General features: G+C 47.4%; 1 protein-coding gene across 1 annotated transcript in view; it reads right to left on the reverse strand.

Moving 5' to 3' along the window:
- Window positions 1-6,375: 6,375 nt before the first annotated feature.
- efnb3b (ephrin-B3b) overlaps window positions 6,376-21,514 on the reverse strand; it is a 72,952-nt gene continuing 57,813 nt past the window's right edge. The window contains exons 3-5 of the mRNA XM_079295144.1: window positions 14,254-14,346; window positions 11,507-11,569; window positions 6,376-8,293 (exon numbers count right to left, since the gene is read on the reverse strand). Coding sequence (XP_079151270.1) covers window positions 7,860-8,293; window positions 11,507-11,569; window positions 14,254-14,346 — 590 coding nt within the window. The 3' untranslated portion in view covers window positions 6,376-7,859. The remainder of the gene's footprint in view (window positions 8,294-11,506; window positions 11,570-14,253; window positions 14,347-21,514) is intronic.

A 21,514-nucleotide genomic window follows, 5' to 3' on the forward strand; every position in this document is an offset into this window, starting at 1 on the left:
CCAGATGTGTGTATGCATAATGGTGTGTGCGTGCCTGTGTGTGTGCGTGTGGCAGAAGGAGTGGGGAGATTGGGGTGGGGGGGGGTTGCGTGACAAGCAGAGGCATTACAGAACTTGTGCTTATCTCAAACAACGAGGGCTGTGGCGCTATCCACTGCGGAATATTAACAAGTTAATCATCTGAAATTAATGTTGTTATATCCTCAAGCCAAACACAGACTGTACAACATGCCCCCCCCCCCACTGTGCAACCAAACTATTTTCTAACCGTTTTTCCGTCCCTCCCTCGTTCTCTCACTCTCTCCATCAGCTCTGCATTCACAGTTTGCAGCTGCACTTGTCATCAGGCCCGTTATTAACTGCAACATTTTCTCACTCTGAGATGGAGGGAAAGGTACAGAAAGGGAAAGATTCAGTGAGGTGAGGTGGGGAGGGAGGGAGGGAGGGAGGGAGAGAGAGAGAGAGAGAGAGAGAGAGAGAGAGAGAGAGAGCAGAAGAAAAAAAAAGACTAGTGAGAGACAGGTGGTGAAAGAGAAGAAAGATTGAGTTAGACTGAGAGCAGAGAATCGTGGCGGGGGATGGAGGGGGAGGAGGGAGGGGGGTAATCTTGAGGCACAGAGAAATAGCTGCCAGCATCAGTGCTGTAAAATCATGGATTTCCTGATAATTCCTCCTCTGCTGCTGAGCTTTAATTACCCTCTGCCAGAGCTATCTGTCCGCCCCCAGGTCTGGCCACACACACACAAAGGCCTTCGCATCCAATCAAACTGCTTGACCTTTTTAACCCTTCATCCCATCTACAATCGTGACATGACATGTGAGGTCCGTCAGGTGCGAGCCATCTCTGCACTCTGTGCGGCTCTCCTCCTCAGGGTGCAAAGGCGCTACACTACATTAATCACAGTGACATTGTAATCACAGCAGCTTTACCCCCGATTCACTGTGCAGATTCCTGGGTATACTTCCTTTGATTTAGAGCTCCACACTTCTCCCTCACTCCCCTCTTATCCTTGACCTTCGCTTATTCCCATGGTAACTGCGTCTTACTCGAGGATTGTTATTTGGTAAGTCAAATGGGCCAATCCTTAGGTTTTAAGTTGCGCATCAGCGGCGAAGCTTTTCAAAATCTAATTTAGGGGATTATCTCTCTATTGATTTCACTTAAAACCGATTCTTTTCTCTTTCCATCCCTCCGCCGCTGTGATAAAGTATCAGAGAAGGAAGCGGCGCGCGTGTGCGTTCCTGCGCGTGCGCCGCATCCAGCTTTCCTTCCTCCGCGGAGTCGAAGAGGAGGCTCAGCCGTCTCACTCCGCAAAGTGCGGCGGGCACGCTAGGTTGCGCGTCTCTCCCTACTTTTTGCCGCCTATATCTGCATCTGTCTGCGTGCGTTCATGCGACGCGCGCACACACGCGGCTATCATCCTCGGTGGCATTAATATTCATCTGTGTGTGCATTGAGCAGAACAGATTAGCAGGACTGATGATGAGCATGTAATGATAAGCAGTCCCGATAGTCTAAACAGGCCTCCTTTAAACCCGGCTGCAAAGAAGCACGCAAACTCATCACGGCTTAACAGCCATTAGATTAGCATTAGCTCCTCTTTGAAGGGAATATTGCTGCTGGTTTCCATGGATTAGCGACAGTGGTGAAACATTCACGGAACATTATCACAATACCAGTTTGGTATTAGAGTTAGTGATTGGCAGCTACTAGCTAGCTTCTTTACTGTAACCCATTTGCTATCGCTATCCCGGGACGGTGGGCTTTTGCAGATTAGTAATAACATCCAGGTACTCTCCAGGTAAAACTAATCAACTACTAACCCACTGGCATTTCTGTTTATAGGTAGGCTGTGACAATATCATGGAATAAAAATAAGTCAGAAATGATTACTACGAACTCTATACGCCTTAAAGGGACAGTTCACCCAAAAGCTTGTAGCACCACAAGCCCAATGCCATCGCTGCGGCTGATATCTCCAACACTGGCCAACTCACACGAAAACAAGTAAGAGAAAGAATACATGAATTTTTGATTTTGGGGTGAACTGTCCCTTTAAATGATAAATTATACACTTGCTATTTAGGAGCAGAAACGTAGATGACTTTGTTTTGCTGGCCTGGCTGGGTTGGGGTCATTCCTATGTTCCCAGGGTCCTATGTTGTTGATATGAGCATTGTAAGAGATCGGTAAGGGCTGTATTTACGTTTCAAATTGCAAACAAATGAAGAGAGATGTTGGTTTCGAATGTATTTTAATAGTTCAAATCAGTTTGGCAACTACGGAGATATCAATGTCTTAAGTAATAAAAACATCTTGTTGAAGTAGTATTATAACAGGCTATAAGCTGTTGGTGGGTGATGTCAGCATTTGACGTAGAGAAACATACACTGCTGAGAACATAAAAACCTTTGAAAGGTCTCGTTAATGTGTCATCCTAAAAGGAGATTAAACGGTGGAACATAGGACCCTGGGGACATATACGCTCCCGGTGGGTTTCACTCATGTAGTACCCTTCTGCATCACTTTGGGAGAATGAGACCACTTTCTGGTCACCGAAAGCGGCAGCTATGCTCATCTAAAAGATATAAACCGGATGAACGAAGTCTCAGTAATTTCAGTTTCAATGTCAGTTATTTCAATCTGATCGTGTCTAAAAACAGTGGGAAACAGCATCCTCAAGCGCTAGGCACGGTCACACAGTTGTTTCCAGTGGCTGTTGTTGATTAGACCTACGGTCAGGCTGCAGATGGGTGGAGCTATGCAGGCTTTTATGTGAGGTCAACAAACCGCATGTTTGAATATACACGGTAAAGGGTGTTTGTTCTCTTGATTAACAATAGGACTCACAGGAGAGTTAAGTTTGTTCATGACCACAGAGCTCCAATCAGGCAAATTGAAGGCACCTGTGTGAGTGTGCATTCGGTGCGTCGGAGCTTTAATGTTTTCAGCGTGCAATGATGTCATAGTGTTATATAAACAGGCCTTTTGACATTTGCAACAGTGGGAAAACACAGGTATGAGTAACACACTTTGGAATTGCATTTACCTGCTTCAGTTCCAGGGTCCTGCTGCTGTTCATGCTGGCTCACTGGGACACTTTACTCGAACAGAGCCATCGTTAATGTCATTAGTAACACCTGTGCTTTGTCCCTGCTCTGACAAGTCAAAATGTCTGCTGGGGAAAAACAAGCCTGTGGGGAATGACAGGAAATGGTTTAGCTCCAGCTCTAATTAGAACCTACTGCTGAAATCCAAACCCTAGTCATCGTAAATAACCGGTTTCGTTCACAAGCAGGTTATGATTATAGTTTATGAGATAGTAGTTAAAACAAACCTGCTGTGTATTTAAAAAGGGAAGCGGAGAACGGCTGCAGAAGTCAGTAGTGACACTGACGAAAGGTGTTTGGAAGATTAGCAGCAGGTTGCTGGTGAAACAGATGTTTGTTGTACTTGGCCTCAGTTACAATGGCAGAGGCGGTGACAAGTGTCGACCAGGATCAAATAGTGTGGCGCTGCATGAGATTACATGCAGACATGTGTTGGTGTAGTTCGGGGTCAGTGGATGTGCGTGTGTGGCATGTGATCTACTCTCACACATCACAGATCAAAGGGTAAAGGCAGCTGCCTGGTCATTTCACCCTATAGGCCACCCTGATGGCACGCCATGCTCTGGAAGGGCCTTAAAAACACACACACACACACACAACCGGATGAAACGAATGTTGGAAAGGGGGCAAAAGACGACAACAGTTACCATAGCAACGTGCCACAAAGCGAGAGAGAGAGAGAGAGAGAGAGAGAGAGGGGGAAACGGAGGAGGAAGAGGGGAGTTAGAGAGGGAGACAGAATGAAATCAGCTCTGTCAATACGTTGCCAAGCAACACTCACCACTAACGAAGCCGGGTTTGATAACTTGTTGATAACGCCAGTGGGAGACCTAGAGTGTGTGTGAGTGTGTGTGTTTTATTAGCAGAGGCAGTGAATGAGCCCCTGCTGAGACAAGCCCAAAGCAGAGATAAGGGGCGAGACCTTCTATTAAAGGCAGGGTTACTAGTGGGCCTCAGGAACACACACACGCACACGTAGCAGAACAAAAGACCTCAGCAGTCTCTCACACAGCAATGAATGACTCAACAGGACCAAAAGAGTGGTGCTTAAACATTTTTGTTTGTTTTTTTTATTCAACTTTTTTTTCCAAACCAGGAATGTACTAGTTTTTTCCTCTCTTTCGAGGTGTGTTTGGGAGGGAGGGAGGGAGGGAGGGGTCGCCACGATGAGTAGACAAGGGGGTAAGGAGAGAAGAGGAGGAGAGGACACAAAAAAAACCTTCTCAGACAGAGGTGTCCCAAATACAAAGTCTCAACACGTTACATACGAGAGCCACCTCTCTCCGCTGCCTCCGCTTGCTGTCTATTGGCACAAAGAAACACACTCACACACATGAACACACACACACACACATTCACCGACGGAGAGGTGAGGGAGCTAGGCGGTGGCTGCTTGGTTATTTTTTTTCTCTCTCCCCATAGAAACAGCGCTTTCTTCTTTCTCTTTTCAACATGACAAGCAGTGGCCGTGTGTCCGCGGCCTTTAGAAAAGCCAACGCGTTGAGTCGACCAGTCAAACACAAACAGTGAGAGCCAGAGACACGACTTTGAAATAACATCGACGTGGAAATCAAACGATAGCAGAAGAAAAAAACGAAGATTTTGAGTCCAAGAGATACTTGACATTCTGGGGGGGAGGGGGAGGAGGGGGAGGGGGGGGGGGGTGTAATGGGCTGAAAACGGGGCAGTGGCTTCTTCGTCGGAATTTGACGCCGTAAAGTCCGAGACGTTTTGTTTCCCCCCCCCTCGCAAGGCAGCAGCCATTTTTGAACGAAATACTGTCATTTTGGATCGGAGTGCTCCCAAAGAGTTGCAGAAGTTGTTGAGAGAGAGGAACAGACACTGCATTTGGCTTGGAGGATATTTTAGGTACTCTGAGCATGTTTAAATAGACATAGACTTTAACAGCACACATAAAAGAAAAAAAAAAAAATACAAGTTGGCAGTTGTACAAAAAGAAGTAGAGGAGTTTCCCCCCCCCCCCCCCCCCCTTCGTTTCATCTTTGAAATCAATTTAGATACAGTCAAATACAATCCAAACTCATTCATGGTGTAGAAACATATCTGAACGTCATCGTCGTGTGTTAACCAAATCCACTTCAGACAAATGTGACACTTAAGTATGAAAGATCCTTATACAATGTTAGATACTGATACAAAACACAGTTGAGAAATGTCGTCAGGTCCAGATTTTAACACTGGCTTCACACAGAAAACATGGCGACGTCACTGGAGGCCTTATGTGTGTGTGTCTGAAGAAATAAAAAGCTTGAGCCTTTCCACTGCCACCCATTTTACACAAAAGCCATAAACATGTTTGAGCAACACAAATCTGCTTTTTTTAATTTTTTTAAACCTTTTTTTTTTTATTTTATATTATGCACATGTGAACACATTGCACCTCTGAACACAGCTTTGTGTTATTGCCCTCAAGGTTGAGGTGCTGGGCACTGGCGTGTTTGTGTGTGTGTGTGTGTGTGTGTGTGTGTGTATGAGGGCGCGTGAAAGAGGGGAGAAAACACGCCGCACACAAATGCTCTTTTCATCCCTCCCGTGTCCATCAGGTCAGTCTCGATCACAGGAACAGAGTCATATGAAAGCAATCAGCGTTTCTGTCGAGTGTGGGTGATCGCGGGTGTGAGAAAGCAAGCGGTGGCGAGAGAGAGAGAGAATGTATGCCGTTCAATGCAATCAGTAGGCATCTGTGACAGTCATTAAAAGGTGTGAAATCTGTGTGGGATGGTGTGTGCGTGTGTGTGAGAGAGAGAGAGAGAGAGAGAGAGAGAGAGAGAGAGAGAGAGAGAGAGTGTGTGTGTGATGAGATCTGTCCTTTCCATGGTTAAAGTTCAAACTCCTCCAAAATGTGTTTCAGCTGTCGGCCCGTCGGCTCGAAAACCACTCCGTTCAAAGAAAATGTTTCTCTCCTCTGCCAGCCACTCTTGTCATTTGCTCCCTCCGTCCTTCTTTCCTTGGGATCCTTCATCTCTCACTCCTGCCGCTCCCATCAGCTTCTTTTTCCTTCAGTGTGCAATTCCTTCACAGTCTTTTCTTCCCTTGTCTCCCTCCCTCTCTTTTTTTTTAAGTTCTGCATTCAGACGCCGCTTTATTCCTCCTCCCCAGACAGCACTCTGTCTCTCTCTCTCTCTCTCTCTCTCTCTCTCTCTCTGTTCTTTTCCCTTTATTCTTTTTTCATTTCATCCTCTCTCACCCCCCCTTCCCCACCATCAACCCCCCCGCCCCTCACTTCTTTTCACTTCTGCGTTTCAAAAAAGCGTTTGAACCAAAAAAAAAAAAAAAACTTTCATAGATGCTTCTACCTCAACACTTCCACAAACGAGGTCTAAACTTCAAAACTACAGCATAGTACAAGGAGCTATAAAAATATACACAGAGTTCAGAGACCCTAGGGGGGGAGAAAAAGGGGGGGAGGGAGTGAATGGGGGAGGGAAGAGAGACACAACCTCTGTTCGCCGGGAGAATAAAAAAGAAAGGGATAAAATTAATATACAATGCAAAAGGGAAAAGGAAGGAAACAAGGTCGTTCTAAATTGTGAAAAACAAAAACAGCAGATAAAAAATGTCTAGCAACAGAAGTGTAGTTTAACAGAGCGGGTAAAAATAATAAAACAACAGAAAACATCTAGAAATGATTTACTGGATATTCATATATATATAATCTATAAGTGTCGATAGCGATAAAAAAATCGCACTTTTTTGATATTCGCTCACTATTTTGTGTTTTGGTATTTAAGACGAGTCTAAAGAACGCACGCGTACGCACACTCACTCACACACAAAGCGTACACGCACACACAAACTGAACCCCACGCGCGCATATGCAAACGCATATGCAAAAGTCGCTGTACTGAAGCACACGAACCGCACACACACGTCTAATGTGGAGCAGCAGCGCCGTAATCACTATCCAATGTGTATGCACACTCGCACATGTCACACACACACATACATTATTAAAATATACAAGATTCTAAGTGTCACCGATTGGTCAGACCTCCTCAGGCTCGGGCCTGGGTGAGTCCGAGGCCCCCTATTTTTCTCAGGAGAAACAATCACAAACAAACTAGAATCCTATTGGTGAGTTAGTGGAAGGGGGCCGGTCTCTGGTTGGCTGATGGAGCTCTGAGGGGTGGGGTCGGTGGGCTAGGCAGGTATGGCCTCTGGGAATCAGAGTTCTCCGGCGCGAAGTGGGATCAAGGGTGTAGCTTTTCTTTTGTTCAAGTCCGTTTAATTCTCTATTTTTTTTTTTCTGTTGTAAAACATCGCAAGTCCCAACGCCAGGCCCATCCTCCTAGAGACAAAGTGTGTCGCCACACACACACCAACACACGCTGGCGTTACGGGGACGGCTCTTCAATTCTGCACGGGTGGGTCTCGTTTTGCTCTGAGTTAACAAGAAAGGGGGCTCTCAGAGGCTCTTGCCCATCCGTGAAGGGCTACGTACCAATACGACTCGGACCTTAACACACACTTTGTGGCCCAGTGTGTGAGAATGGGGTGGGGGGGTATTCAGCTTGGAACACAACTGTGGCGGGGCTCACAGGGCAGTGAGTGTGTGTGTGTGTGGGGGGGTGGGGGGTAATGGGACAATACTGGTAGTATTGAGGGGTTCAGGGTTGGAGCTGTGATGGCGAGCTTTACTGTGGCTTCATTTGGAGCGGGGGGGGGGGATTGGTTGGTAATGGTCAGAGGGAGGTGGGTGTGTCCAGTCGGCCGGAGCAGCGGCCGTCTCATACTTTGTAGTAGATGTTGGCGGGGCTCTGCGGCGGCATCTCCTGGACGATGTAGACGGGGTGTCCGTAGTCTCCGCTCACCTTCTCGTAGTGCGGGCAGTAGGCCGAGTCTGACGTCCGCAGGGGGATGATGATGTCGCTGGGCTCGGAGCCGTTGTTGTTGGAGCTGCCGAGGCCCCCGCCCCCTCCCCGCTTGGGGCTGGTGAGCGAGGACAGCGACAGCGGCGGGTGGTGGGTGTCCGAGTGCTTGGCGTGCCGCCGCCTGTAGCACACCACGCAGATCACGGCCGTCACCAGCAGGAGGAAGGCCGAGCCCCCCGCCGCCCCTGCGATCAGGGCGATGTTGGAGGGCTGAAGGGGCCCGTTCTCACCACCGCCCTCACCCCCGAAGCTGTTAGTGCCTCGGGACTGGGTGGAGTTCCCCGCTCCGCCTGAAACAAAATCACAGAACAATCTTACTCCAGCATCACAGGCTGCTTCCAGTGTTTCCCATGATTTATACATGCGCATTAATCCCGGCGAATATACCAGAGCAACAACACGCCGTGCTTCCACAATTTACGTTTTTCATGAGCTTTTAAATAAACATGGCGATGCTTATGGTTCTGTCCCACAGTGACATGAGTAATGGTGGTGGTTTAGCGCCGCTAGTGAAGGCTGTGAAGACTTAACCCAGAGGAATGCAGCACATCTCACATGTGGTCTCTTTATTGATGTAATGAAGTGGACAGCAGTGCTTATAAAATGGAGAGAGCCGTCCGTATAGACTCCACGTGCGAGTGTGAGAGTACTGCTCCGCATATACGCTTTGTGGACAGTGTGTGTCAAGGTAGCACACCCTATTTCCCTAGTTAACAACTGTATTTACTTAGCATTACAGCCAGCCACATGAAGAGAGAGCCTCCCCGTCCTGCTTCTACCACCAGGCCACACACTCCGTCTGCCCGCTGGCCGTCCTGCCCGTCTCGCTCTCTCTTTATCTGTCTGTCTGATTATCAAGCTGTCTGTCGCACTATCTGTCTGTTTCTCAGCCTCTGTCTGTTGTGTGTCTGCCTGAAACCTAAGATCTTCACAGCCTCGGAGCTCACAGTTTTCTCAGCGGGAGGTTGGGTCAGAACTCAGCAGGTGAATGATGGTCTGGACGTGTGTGAGTGTGTGAGTGTGTGAGTGTGTGTGGGGGGGCGGCTAAGGCTCTGGCACCTGGGCCGTGTGTATGTGTGTGGCGAACTGGTTAAGGCCGGTAATGCGAGTCGCTGCTATATAGAGCCTTTGGATTGGTCGATCATTATTCTTGCCACACATCCCTTTCTTTTCTCCCTGTCTGCCTCCTCGCCCTCCCTCGCTCCGTGGTTCTCTCCGTCTTCGAGTTATTGCGGCCGTAATGACCCACCTTGCCCTGAGCTCAGCGCCTAGCAACACAAACGCACGGACATTCACAAGCAATGCGAGGAAATACGTGCACCTCACCCCCCCCTCGCTTGCTCGGCGACCCCCGTCACGCCGGACCGACTGGGAGCAAAGAGCTAATGCCGGACGTCGATTACGCTCCCCTCTCCTCCTCCCGCTTTCTTCCTCCGTCCATTAACCCAACATCCCTCATTCTCCATCTCCATTATGATCGCCGCCTTTCACCGGCTCTCTTCATATATCCTCTCCTCCTCCGCCTTCTCTTCTCGCTCCCCCTATTTTCCACTTCTCACTCCCTCCCGTCTTTCCTTTTTTTTTTTTTTTTTATCACACAAGTTGAGACTTTAAACACCTTTTTTTTCCTCACTTGGTGCCTCTTTTTTATTTCATTCGTGAATTCCACCTTAGAGAGACGCTCAACAGGTCAGAAATGAAAGAACAGGTCGAGGTGATGCCATAGTTGGTCTTAAATATGCTTTTTGAACACACTTTTTGGAACGGTTTTATAATGCGTCAGAGTCTAGACACGATGATTTCGCACAAAACTGTTGCACAGGTTTTATGCAAATTTCAGAAAATGTCAGAATAAAGTGTGACTCAGTGCGTGTTTCCATCAACTACCTACAGGAATACATTAAAGGAGATCTGAGAAGATTAGATAATTAATGGAGCACGAGTAACTCTGACGCATCGTGGCACTTCATTGCTGCTTCCCACATAAGACCTTTTTTTTTCACAAATAAATGTTTCCCTATCCGTGTGTATTGCATCCATCCTGTCACCTGTGCTCTTTTTATCCGTAGTTTTAGTTTCTAGTTTTGATAAAACATTCAGGCAGTTTCACTGCTACTACCAACTCTGTGTCTATGTCTGTTTATGTCACACAGATATTGATATTCAAACCTAAACTGAGTGGGTGGGGTCTATATATAACTAGCAACATGGAGTATAGATACACACTTCCTTTGCACGGTAGTATGGCGATTATATTGTGAATTGTCCCTTTAAGAACAACTATTTTCTCTTGTTTCCAAACTGATTGATGATCCATTCATACTAAATGGACATCTTAGATCCCGCCAGCACTTTAACGAGGGATTTAGCGTGTGTGTGTATGATGCCTGTGTGGTTTGATTTGACTGCGTCGAGACTCTGAGCGGGAGGTCAATATGACCCGATAACGCATTAGCTTACATCCCCAGAGAGGATCAAAACGATCGTGAACAACCAGCAATATCCCAGTTAGTTATTAGCCGAGATGATTCACACGTCAAATTTAGAAATGCTGGCATAGCTGTTGCGTCGGGAGTAAAAACAATCATTTCAGATAAGTGCATGCTATCATGTCCTTCTGTAAGCGTCAAAAATGTGTAAAATCCCTCATTATGTGCTTGATGTAAATCACTCTTGTCCAGAGTCATCTGTCACATCGTACAAACAATGCACAGTATTGTTGCTTACTTCACACATGCAGTTCTCACCTATGTGAGGAATGCGCGAGTGACTGGACAATGTGTGAATGCCCCGATTGACACGTTTGGTACAGCACACATAGTCACCACCGAAAGCAAAAACAAAGAGAGCGAGACATGAACACAACTGAGAGCAGATCATTTCTATTCCGCTGACTGACTTCGAGGTGGAGCATGAATCTAGCCTCTCTCCATTCCCATCTCCTTGTTCTATTCCCTTCTCCTCTTTGCTTTTCAATTACTCTTTTCTTTTCCCTCCTTGTGTGCCTCCCCACTTCCACCCACCCCGCTCCATCGCTCCCCTGTCTCCTCTTCTCTCTTCCCTCATCTTTCCGTAATTCTCATTTCTTTCTGTCTCCCTCTTGACGGAACTAGAGAATCCAGGCCACCCAAACTAATGACAATATAACTCTCTGAAATGTTGCTGCCGGTCCCAGCCCTCTCTCCTGCTGCCCTCTCCCCTTCTCCTCCCTCTCTTTTTGCTTCCTTCTCCCAAGGTAGCTATTAGCCATCCATGCCTGCAGCACTTAGCTCGGAGGGCCGGGCGCAGAGACCGGGAGGAGAGCGATATAGAGCGGGGGAGAGAGAGAGAACGATGTGGAATTAAATAGAGAGATCCACACATGTCACCGCTGCACATTCTCCATCTGTCGCCTCCCTCCCTCCCTCTCCCCGCAGCCTCTCCTTTTATCCACCAGCCTTTTCCCTCCATCCATTTTGTGGATGGATCCACTGTGGATTATCGTCATTGGGTCTCCTGCTTACCTGGGTTTCTGCTGGTGGTGCGTCCTGCTGGCGGCTCCTTCTTCGGGGGCAGACCATATTGGCCTGTGGAGGGGGAAAAAAAGGGTGGAATATCAGCAGGGTGGAAGAAACACGAAGACTACAACAGCCGAGGCTCTCGGAATTGGAACCAATAACATCAGCAAAGAGAGAGCAAGCCAGAGAGAGAAATAGAGCTGTAATAACGTCTTTCCCCCCTTCCTTACCCATCATGAGAGAGCACATATTGATTGGGCTTCTATGTGCCGTGTATGAGCACTTCTCCATTTGATTGAATGGGAAAGTAAGGAGAGGCCGCTTGTTGTTTTGGCCAGAATTAATTTCCAGGAGGCCATAACGGCTTGTAATCTGTAGTCGCTAAATCAGGCCATCTGTCTAGCAAGCCCTCAGTAATGGTGATGGCATTAGAGTGCGTTGACGTGACACATGCAAACACACACACAGATGCAGCTCATGCACAAGTGCCACTCCTCGCCGCTGAAAGAGATGGTTCAGAAAATAACCATTTTGTTCGCTTCTGAGCCATCTGGCCATCAGTAGGCTGCAAGAATAGGGTTTTATATATCGGGATGCATGACGACTCAGCTCTGCAGTTTATGCAACATTTTAGAAAGAAAGTCCGTTATTGCTCGTTGCGGCAGCAGGGGGAGAGCAAAAAATGGATATGACCACGGGGGTGCTTATGGATGAAACTGTGCAGTAAATCCACACACTGCATCACCCTCTATGCGCACAACTGCTGATTGTGGGTGTGCGTGCACAGCCGTCAACCTATACACGCTGACATTTAGAGAAGTGTAAAGCGATTGGCCGGCGGCTCCCTCGTGGCAGTCGACCAAACAGAAGTTAGGGGCGGTGCTGTCTGGATCAATAGAAACTGCTGTGTGGTCGGCAGCGGAGGGAGGTTCAGGCTGTGTGTGTGTGTGCGTGTGTGTGTGTGTGTGTGTGTGTGTGTGTGTGTGTGTGTGTGTGTGTGTGAGAGACAGAGAGCAAGATAGATAAAGAATAAAATAAGAGAAGGCAGGTCAATGTATGTGTGTTGGCAAGGGCACAAGTGTGTGTGTGTGTGTGTGTGTGTGTGTGAGTGAGTGAAGCAGCGCAGCATATCTCATCAGGGATCACCATGAGGCGGCACGCCGCTTATTTAGATGACAAACAACACAGACGTGACCTTTCAGCCACATAGCAGATAAGACAGGAAGACAGAGGAAGAGAGAAAATAACAGAGAGGGGGACTGAGAGGGGAGAGTCGGAAAGGAGACGGGAAGTAATGAGAAATAGGGAAAAAACAGAATTTGAAAAGGAAGCGAGCAATGTCGCTTTCGTGGAAAGGGGTTTAAAAAAAGGCGAATGCAGAGGGACTAGAGAAGAGAATGACGACAAACAAAAAGATGTGTGTCTCGCTCAGAACTTCAGAGAGTTGTGTGAAAGTGGCAGAGGGGTTTGGACATCAGTGTGAGGGGATGGTAGCGTTGCCCATGTGGTAGAGAAAGCAATGGGAAGTGTGTGTGTGTGGTGTTTCTATTGAACTGAGCTGACGGTGCTGATCTTATTGGCTGATAGAGCCACATCAGCGCCACTTGGCTCATTGCAATGTGCACCTACAGCACACAAGGCCTGATAACACGGGATAGTGTGTGTGAGCTGTGTGTGTGTGTGTGTGTGTGTGTGGGGGGGGGGGGGTCGTGTGAAGGACAGGTGCCTATTATGTGTAGGAATGCGCATGTCAGTGAAAATGCTTAAATGGGCCGTTTTTGTTGTTGCCGCTTTTCTGAAACGCCTGCACGTGAGGGTCATTACCTGCGGAACATTTTTTCCCCAAACAAATTAGAAGCGTGTGCAGCTACGAGTCATTAAAAATCACTGACTGTGTGCTCCAGCGCCGAATGGAGTCATTTTGCTATCGTGCCCCCGCTGGCAGGTCAGCCGTGTTGGGAAGTGTGTGTGTCCGCTGTGCACGTGTGTGTCCGCTGTGTACGTGTGTGTCCGCTGTGCACGTGTGTGTCCGCGCAACCTGCATGACATGTGCTCATGTCCTCGCATGCGTGAGCTTAGGATCATACCTGTAATGTAGATCCCGCACACGGATAGGCACGTTGCAATGTGTGTGTGTGAGTGTGTGTGTGTGTGTGTGTGTGTCCAGCATGAGTCAGTAGTAGTTAAAAGGGAGAGGGAGAAAGGAGTCAACAGGGCTCATTAGAGCTGACTGATCCCACACTTCTCTGCTGTTCTCACCACTTAACGAGCCCTAATATGCTCAGAGAGAATACACGCGCGCAACAGAAGTGAGTGCGCACGCGTTTTCGTTGGTGTGTGTAAGAAAAGAGGGAAGATAAGAGGGATGGTGTAAAAGTGGAAGAGGCTGCATGTCAGATGAGGAATGTGTAGCGCTCTGTGCCGTGCAGATGGGAGGTGGTGTGAGATGCAGTGGGCTGGAGCCGACAGCTGCAGTCGTACCGCGTGTTGAAGGTATAGGTGTGATTTGAAGTGGGGTTGTATGAGAGGTACCCACAGTTTGGAGAAACAGACAGGAGTACCGGCACGGGACCAAAGCCATGTACTACTTTATTGTACCTTGCTGTCAGACAGCCCTTTCTACGGGTGACTGAAGCCATCCATAAATGCTTTCTTCACAGCCACCAGACTCCAATCAAAAAACAGCAATTTTACCTTGCAGAGCATGGGGGGGAGAGAAATGAATGTAGGACAAGAGAGCTGACAGGACTTACTCTGCCCCACTTTCAGGACCACCTTCATGCCTTGCGTGGCACACACTCCGCCTCTCATGCTATCCAGGCCTTGACGCGTCCCATCTGACGTAGCTGGAGGGAGGGAAACACAAAATGACACAATTAGCCAAGTACCAGCCACACACACACACACACACACAAAAACCATCCGTTAAAGCCACACAAATTCACTTTCGCCCAATCTACAGCCGACACCAACAATAGCCTCTATTCATATGGTCAGCCATTCCGGAGTCAGCGAGTGATATTTGCAGAGGCAGTGATTTAAAACTCCACCAGAAGCTCTGAAATGTCAAACTACGTGGAGGCGGCGGCACTTTAATAAGTCCTCATTTAGCATTCCACTGGAATTCATGAACACCCCCGCCGCGCCGCATGGTCTCAACCGCTTTCAGGCCAGTGCAATTGCTGCTGGGGCTGGGGAAATAGCAGGAGAGGGGGGGTCATCTAGAGAGCCATAGACTGGACTGATGGGGGAAAAAAAGGGACCGATCAAGACGGCATACAAAATAAAATGAGGCCCCTAAGACAAAAAACACTGTGTGTAGTGAGAAACTGGATGAATACAGAGTATGTTGAATGAGTTAAAGCTCCAATGTTTAATACCTCATTACTGTCACTGGTGCTCATGTTTTAATTAAGCGAATTACAAGAATCCTTCAATTTCAAATTGCGGGACTGATGTGTTAATACAGGCGATGAGGGATTTACCATGCTTTTTTTTTTTTTAAAGCTATAAATGCTTTTCTCACACTGGAAAAGAAAAATGCAACAATTCAATCAGAACAGCGAGAGATGCAGCGTCACATGTCAAATCAGCCTCCGAACCTGCTCCGGAGGCCAACGCTCTGTAGCGAAGCTATAGGAGGGAGGCCAGAAGAGGTCAAGCAGTGCTGGCTAAGTGCACAAGCAAGAGGGGTGTGTGGGCATGAATCCCTGTAACACTCAAACACTTCTTCTTACATAAAGCGAATGCATTAAAAATCACTGGTCTGCAGGTCACAAGAGGCTGGAAGAGGGAACACACAGGGAGAATCCGAGTGGCGGGATGAAAGAGTAAGAGTGGAGGGATCGAGACACCAAGATTGTGCTCAGTACTTAACGATCGCATTTTTTAAATGCCAAATATTTCTTCAGCAGCAGCAGATAGTCGCTCATTGACAAACTCTCTCAAATACTCAACTGAAGACATTGTGTCTGAGTTACATATCTCAGTTAATACCACACATAGAAGAGGAGAGAAAAGAGAGGAGGGGGTGAGGGCTGGAGGGGGTGAGGACTGGAGGGGGTGAGGACTGGAGGGGGTGAGGGCTGGAGGGGGTGAGGACTGGAGGGGGTGAGGACTGGAGGGGGTGAGTAAAAAAAGACAGTCAACATATTTTTCTTCCTTCCACCAACCCAAGACCCCAGCACACACCAACTGTCTCTCCTCAGTTTTCCCTCTATAGCCCCCGGGGCTAACCCTCACCGTGTCTCCTTAAAGGAATATAAAAAATCATTTCAGCCCCTCCACTCAGCTTCAGGCTTCAGAGAGAGAGGGAGGTGTGAAAAAGAGGCAGCTTTACTTCTAACACCTCCGTCACTCTCTCTCCCTCCATCTCTGCAGGATGCAGCGTGTGAAAGCAGGAGGAGGAGAACAGCAGTATGGTGGGGACGCCAGGAGACAGGGATGGATGTAGAAAGAAGGGCTGCAAAAAAGTTCTCCTTCAACTTCTTCTACTATTTGTTGTGTTACCAACGCATTTTAAATCATCGTATTTGTTGCATGTGTGAGACCTGTGTCATATATCCTGTTACACTTCTGTAGGAGGAAGATTTAATCTATTTCAATGAAGTTCAAGTGATTGGAAATGAATCACATTTATCTTTTCAACTTAATTAACGACATACTCTCACCCAGAGGAATATACAAACCAAATGAATAAATGATTTGAAAAGTATCATCTACATTAATTACATTAAAGCCGTAAATGCGTCTTCGTGGTGAAGATGTCGCAGCTGTGATTGAAGGAACGGCTGGAGGGCGGAGTCGAGTGGTCTGAGAGAGAAGGGCGGAGGACTGTGATTTCTGAAAGTAATAACTCCTGACACACGAGGGAGGACGAGAAGGTGACAGCAGACGAGGGAGGTGAGGAAGACGAGGGCGTGGAGAGGAAGACGAGGGCGTGGAGAGGAGGATGAGGCCAAGCAGGGAGAGCAAGGCGGCGAGACTGATTGCCTGTGACAAGCTGTTGGTGATATGATGGGGACAGGGGACTTTGTGAGATGCTGGAGATGACCCATGCAGAGCCCAGTGGACACCGGGAGGAGGAGGAGGAGGGAGGAAGACAAGATTCATAGAAAGAAGGGAAACTGGTAGAACAGAGAAAAAGTAGAGCAGTTAAAAACAGAAACTAAGGAAGGAGTTTAAATGACGTGATAGATAGCAGAGAGGTAAAAGACTCTAATGTCTCCATTATGGAAAAGTGCAGCAGTAATGGATACTAAGAAGAGGGAGACAGAGGGACTGAGAGCCAAATTGAACCAGGAGAGCCTCCACATATGGGATTTTGCAAATGCAAGTTATTTTTTTTTACATCACAATCAGCAGGTCACAAATATCACCGGGGCAATTTCTGTTGAAGCACTGAACCGTATCACAAAAGAATCCTCTTAAATCCATCAAACATGATCCAGGTGCCCCTATTTCTGTGAATCTCCATTACGCAGGAACAAAGCGGACAACGAGATCGGAAATATTCCCCCGCCACCAAAGTGCTTAACGCGGGAAACGCTGAAAGTAGATATCACCGAATCAAGGTTTGAATTATCACAGAAACACCTGTGAAATCCTGATGAGAGACGAGAGCGGGAAAGATGGGGAGATGTAGGAAAGGCATGCCTCAAATCTTTCCCACCTCACTTTGGGAGGACAGAGAGAGAGAGAGAGAGAGAGAGAGAGAGAGAAAATAAAGAGAGATGGGAGGAGTGCATAGAGCAATTTGGGATGAGATAAGAGGAGAAAGGAGGAAGAGCAGCAAGAGGGAGAAAGAGGGAGACAAGGGCGGGATGAGTAATTGAGACAATGATCAGCAGTGATGGGGGGGGATGTGAAGCGCCAGAGGACAGAGGAGAGGAAGGGCGTCGCTCCGCCACCCTCGTTTCGACAGGAAGAACAGGAGGGAGAGGCGGAGGAAGTGGAAAAACTTAATTAATGAAATAATACCGCAGTCAACCTCGATCAGACCGCACAGCGCTGGGGCTCTGCACACAAAGGGGGGGAGGCAGCCGGGCAGGCCAGGGGAGGAGTGTGTGTGTGTGTGTGTGTGTGTGTGTGTGTGTCTAAGACCACAGAGCGGATGAGAATCTCTCTTTCTTGTTATTACCAAGGTCAGTGCATGGGCCAGGCCTTCATCCTCGCTGCCCAACGTTAAAGTGGAATCATAACTCGCATCGTTCAGTCATTCAGGGGCTTAACCCCCCCCCCCCCCCCCCCCAACGCCTGACATGCTCCGTGTCGACTGTCACCCACTGCAGTGGACTATGCAAAGCGACTTCATTTGCATTAAGACGCAGCAGCCCGGACCTCAATGTTTGCCATCCCACTCTATTCCTTCCCCCCCTCCCGTGGTGTGCTTCGCAGCCCTGCTTATATATTCCACACATGCTGAGTGACAGCCGGCCTCCCGCAGCAAAACACTTGCTCCTGTGTGAGTGATGTGCTGTTTGTGTGCGCGCCGGCGTTGTTATTTCCATCACGTCCTTCTGTCTACTTTGGGACACGACTACACATTCCGCTTTGCTCAAAAGTCACAAGAAGTGCTGTTGTACTGCCTGATTTCAAGGATCTCTGGGTCGAAATAGGATTTTGACATCACACATGCATGCATTCCAGGTTTTGATGCAATGTGCTGTTTAAGGAAATGGAAATGGTTATTGGAGGGGGGGGTGGGGGGGGGGATTTTAATCATAAAATGCGCTGCACCAGGGCTGCATTATCAACTGGACAGCTTGCAGGGCCACCGCAACTACAGGGCCCTCAGAAATGAAAACCGTGTTAAAGAATATCCACAATAAATGACAGTGTCGAAAGACAAGCGGCTAGAACTTCATTGTTGTCATTATCACTTAATCCTGAGGTCCTGTCTCATTGAGGGTCCCGCTTGAGGCTGATTTGGGATTTTTTAATTCATGGAAGTCTAAAAAAACAAACAATCAAATGCCATGCACATTGCTGTACGGTATTATTACGCTAACACCAATAAAACAAACAAAAAAAAAATCACATTTTGTTTTCATTGTCAGAGACCTCAAACTTTATAATGAATACATATCAAACATATTTGCATATCTACTTCAAACAGCTGCGTCCTTGTGTTCAGTTCATGTTTAATTCTAGCATCTATTTAGAATACTGACTGGAAATATAATGGAATGAACTATTTATTTATTTTTACCAGAAGAAAAAAACATTTGCTTTTGTATTTGTTCCTTTTTTTTTTTTTTTTACATTAAAACGAGTTAAGCAGTGACATGTATTCATCCTGAAAGGCATAACTTGGGGCAAAATATATTATAATTAAAATAAAAATTTGTGTCTCATCAAGAAATTTCTGACACATTCTGACGCATGGATACTTTTTAACGTGCCGACCAAGACGCAGTACAAACACATGGCTAACGTTGTGGATTCAAACCACAACACCTGGTCAGGTTTAGGAGAGAACATCATGGCTGGGGCGTAAAATAAGTATGTAAACTCAGTCAAATGTAAAAAAAAACACAACATGTCATAAGATAAGTAAAAAAACATCACAAACATCTCTACACGTGACTCCAAAAGAAGTCAACAAAGTCCTGTGTTTGTTTGCCCCATCCACCTCCCCTCCCTCTTCCTTTATATGACGTCATCGCACTCCCAGAGCGTCGCCTCTAAGAACGATCCCAATGGGTTTACGTTGCAGTTACTTGAAAGCCATGTGTCTCATAGAGTGCGTCGGAATCAGACGGCGAGGAGCGAGACACAGTGTCAGTAATTGACAACATGGGAACGAGACAGGCTGGTTTAATATGTTGTACTTGAAGATGACAGGATATATAACACACTGAGAGGAAGGAAGGGGGGTCACCAGGGCTCACAGGCAGATTAATGTCACTTTAATAGTTATGAGGCGTCAGGGTTGTTTTTATGATCGGAGAGATTGAAGTACTGGATGTGTGGCCGAGCTGTTACAGCAGTCCAAGCTCGCTACTGTAGCAGACACAGCTAAATTACACGCACATGCCTCGAGCTTGATGTGGGAACGTCTTTCCCGGCGACAGCGAGATTAAAAGGGAGCAAAACTGGGAATGTGGCGCGCGGCAAAAAGAGCAGATTAAACAACAAATGGAATGAATAAACAAGCACACGAGGGCCAGGGAGGAACAAAGCTCTCTGCCGTTACACCAGCAAATGGCGGCACCCCCCCCCCCCCCCGCCTCTGGCGTGTGACGGCGTGGTAGCCGCGTCATGAGTGTGTCAGGTTCACGAACGTGACGATGACGAATGCAAATGCGACGTGAAAGACACAAAGTGGGTGGTTTTTTTTTCGGCTTTATCCTCGGGCACACTGGCGCTGCATGCTACGGCTGGAGTGTGTGTGTGTGTGTGTGCGTTTGTGTCAGTGTGCGTGCAAAGTGTGCCCATCTGTGCAAATCAACCTAAAACCAATGTGTTGCTTCACAGCAGCTTTGCCTTTAAAATCCTCCTTTTAGTTCCACTTGTTTGGCTTTTGGACCCCGCTCTGCAAAAAATAAGTCGATTACTCGGGCGGACTGGGGAGTGTGTGTGTGTGTGTGTGTGTGTGTGTGTGCGTGGGGGGTACTTGGGGGTGGGATTTACAGTTGCCTTCCTATTTAAATTTGTTGTCGTCACTCTCCAGAGGCTCTATGAGCTCCATGTGTGTCATAGATGATGAAGAGACATATAACCTGATCCCCCCCCCCTCTGAAGGATTCTGAAGGATTCATTCCCCCCATTTCTCCTTCTCCCCACATCATAGAGCCCCCCCCCCCACCACCCACACTCAAAAAAAAGAAGAAAAAAAAACTGTATCTCGCCATCGAAATCTCCTGTAACTAAAAGTGTCTTCATAAATCTCCGATGGCGCTTTTATAACCTGGCTATGACGCATTAACGAAGCCATCACAAGCCATTACCTCGCTGCGGCGGCAGGCAGGGGAATAGGCATTAAGTCGTGTACTGAAACAGAACGGGCATTACTTTAGCTGCCCCTCGAAAAAAGAAGAAGAAAAAACGCCGCACACCAGGCGAGTATTATTTTCACATTCCATCTCCAAATACACAACACACTACATTACGTCCAACACAGCGTGAGGTTTTCCAAACTTCTTGTTTCTGCAACGAGTGCAGCGTTCTCCTTTCTATTGTTGCAGACAAAAGGCCCGCTGTTGACCGGTGCTGTGGTAGCACTTGATCCACAACACCAGGACTACGCGAAGGCGTTTTGTCTGCGTGTTTGGCGCCTCTGTTGCACGCGGTGACGTGGCGGTATGCGTGCGGTTTGGAGAAAGTTGATGCGTTTGTCGCATGAGGTAATGCGAGAATGGGTCGAGATTTGTGCGGATAAAGATTTGTTGGCTTGTTAAATATAGATAGCATCGCCTTCTTTTCCCCCTATTTATCATTGTGCCTTATAACAAGACATGTGTTGTGCTTCGAGTGGAAAGAGCACGGAAATGTGTCATTGCTTTGGTTACTATGGTTCCCTGTTTAAAAATCGGCTTTTTAATTTCGATATTTTTTTCAACAGAAGAGAACATTTTTATCTGACCCATGAAATACTGAAAGGGTAAGATAAATCTAATTACTTTACGACCTAAAGTGCATGAACAAATTAAAGCCAAATTCCTGGCTGGCAAACAATTTGGCTGATTCCTGATGGGAACTCTTCATTTCCATTTTCATTTGCATTCTGCAATAATGTGATTTAAAAACGCACACAGGTATGACATTCGCTCCAGGGTGAACTCGTGTAAACGTAAACGTACGAATGCGATTCCTGCCTTTTTAAACGGCTTCTTACAGGTTTGTGTGAGAGACGATGGAGACCTGGACAGGACATCGGGAGCAAAGTCATGGTCACAGGCTGAACTCGCATGACGTGTCACATGCTGACCAAAAAGAACACACACACACACACACACACACACACACACGCACACACACACACACACACAGAGAATCTCACACAAGCCCCCA

Source organism: Melanostigma gelatinosum, assembly GCF_949748355.1.
Source record: "Melanostigma gelatinosum genome assembly, chromosome: 23".
In the NCBI taxonomy this organism is placed as follows: Eukaryota; Metazoa; Chordata; class Actinopteri; order Perciformes; family Zoarcidae; genus Melanostigma; species Melanostigma gelatinosum.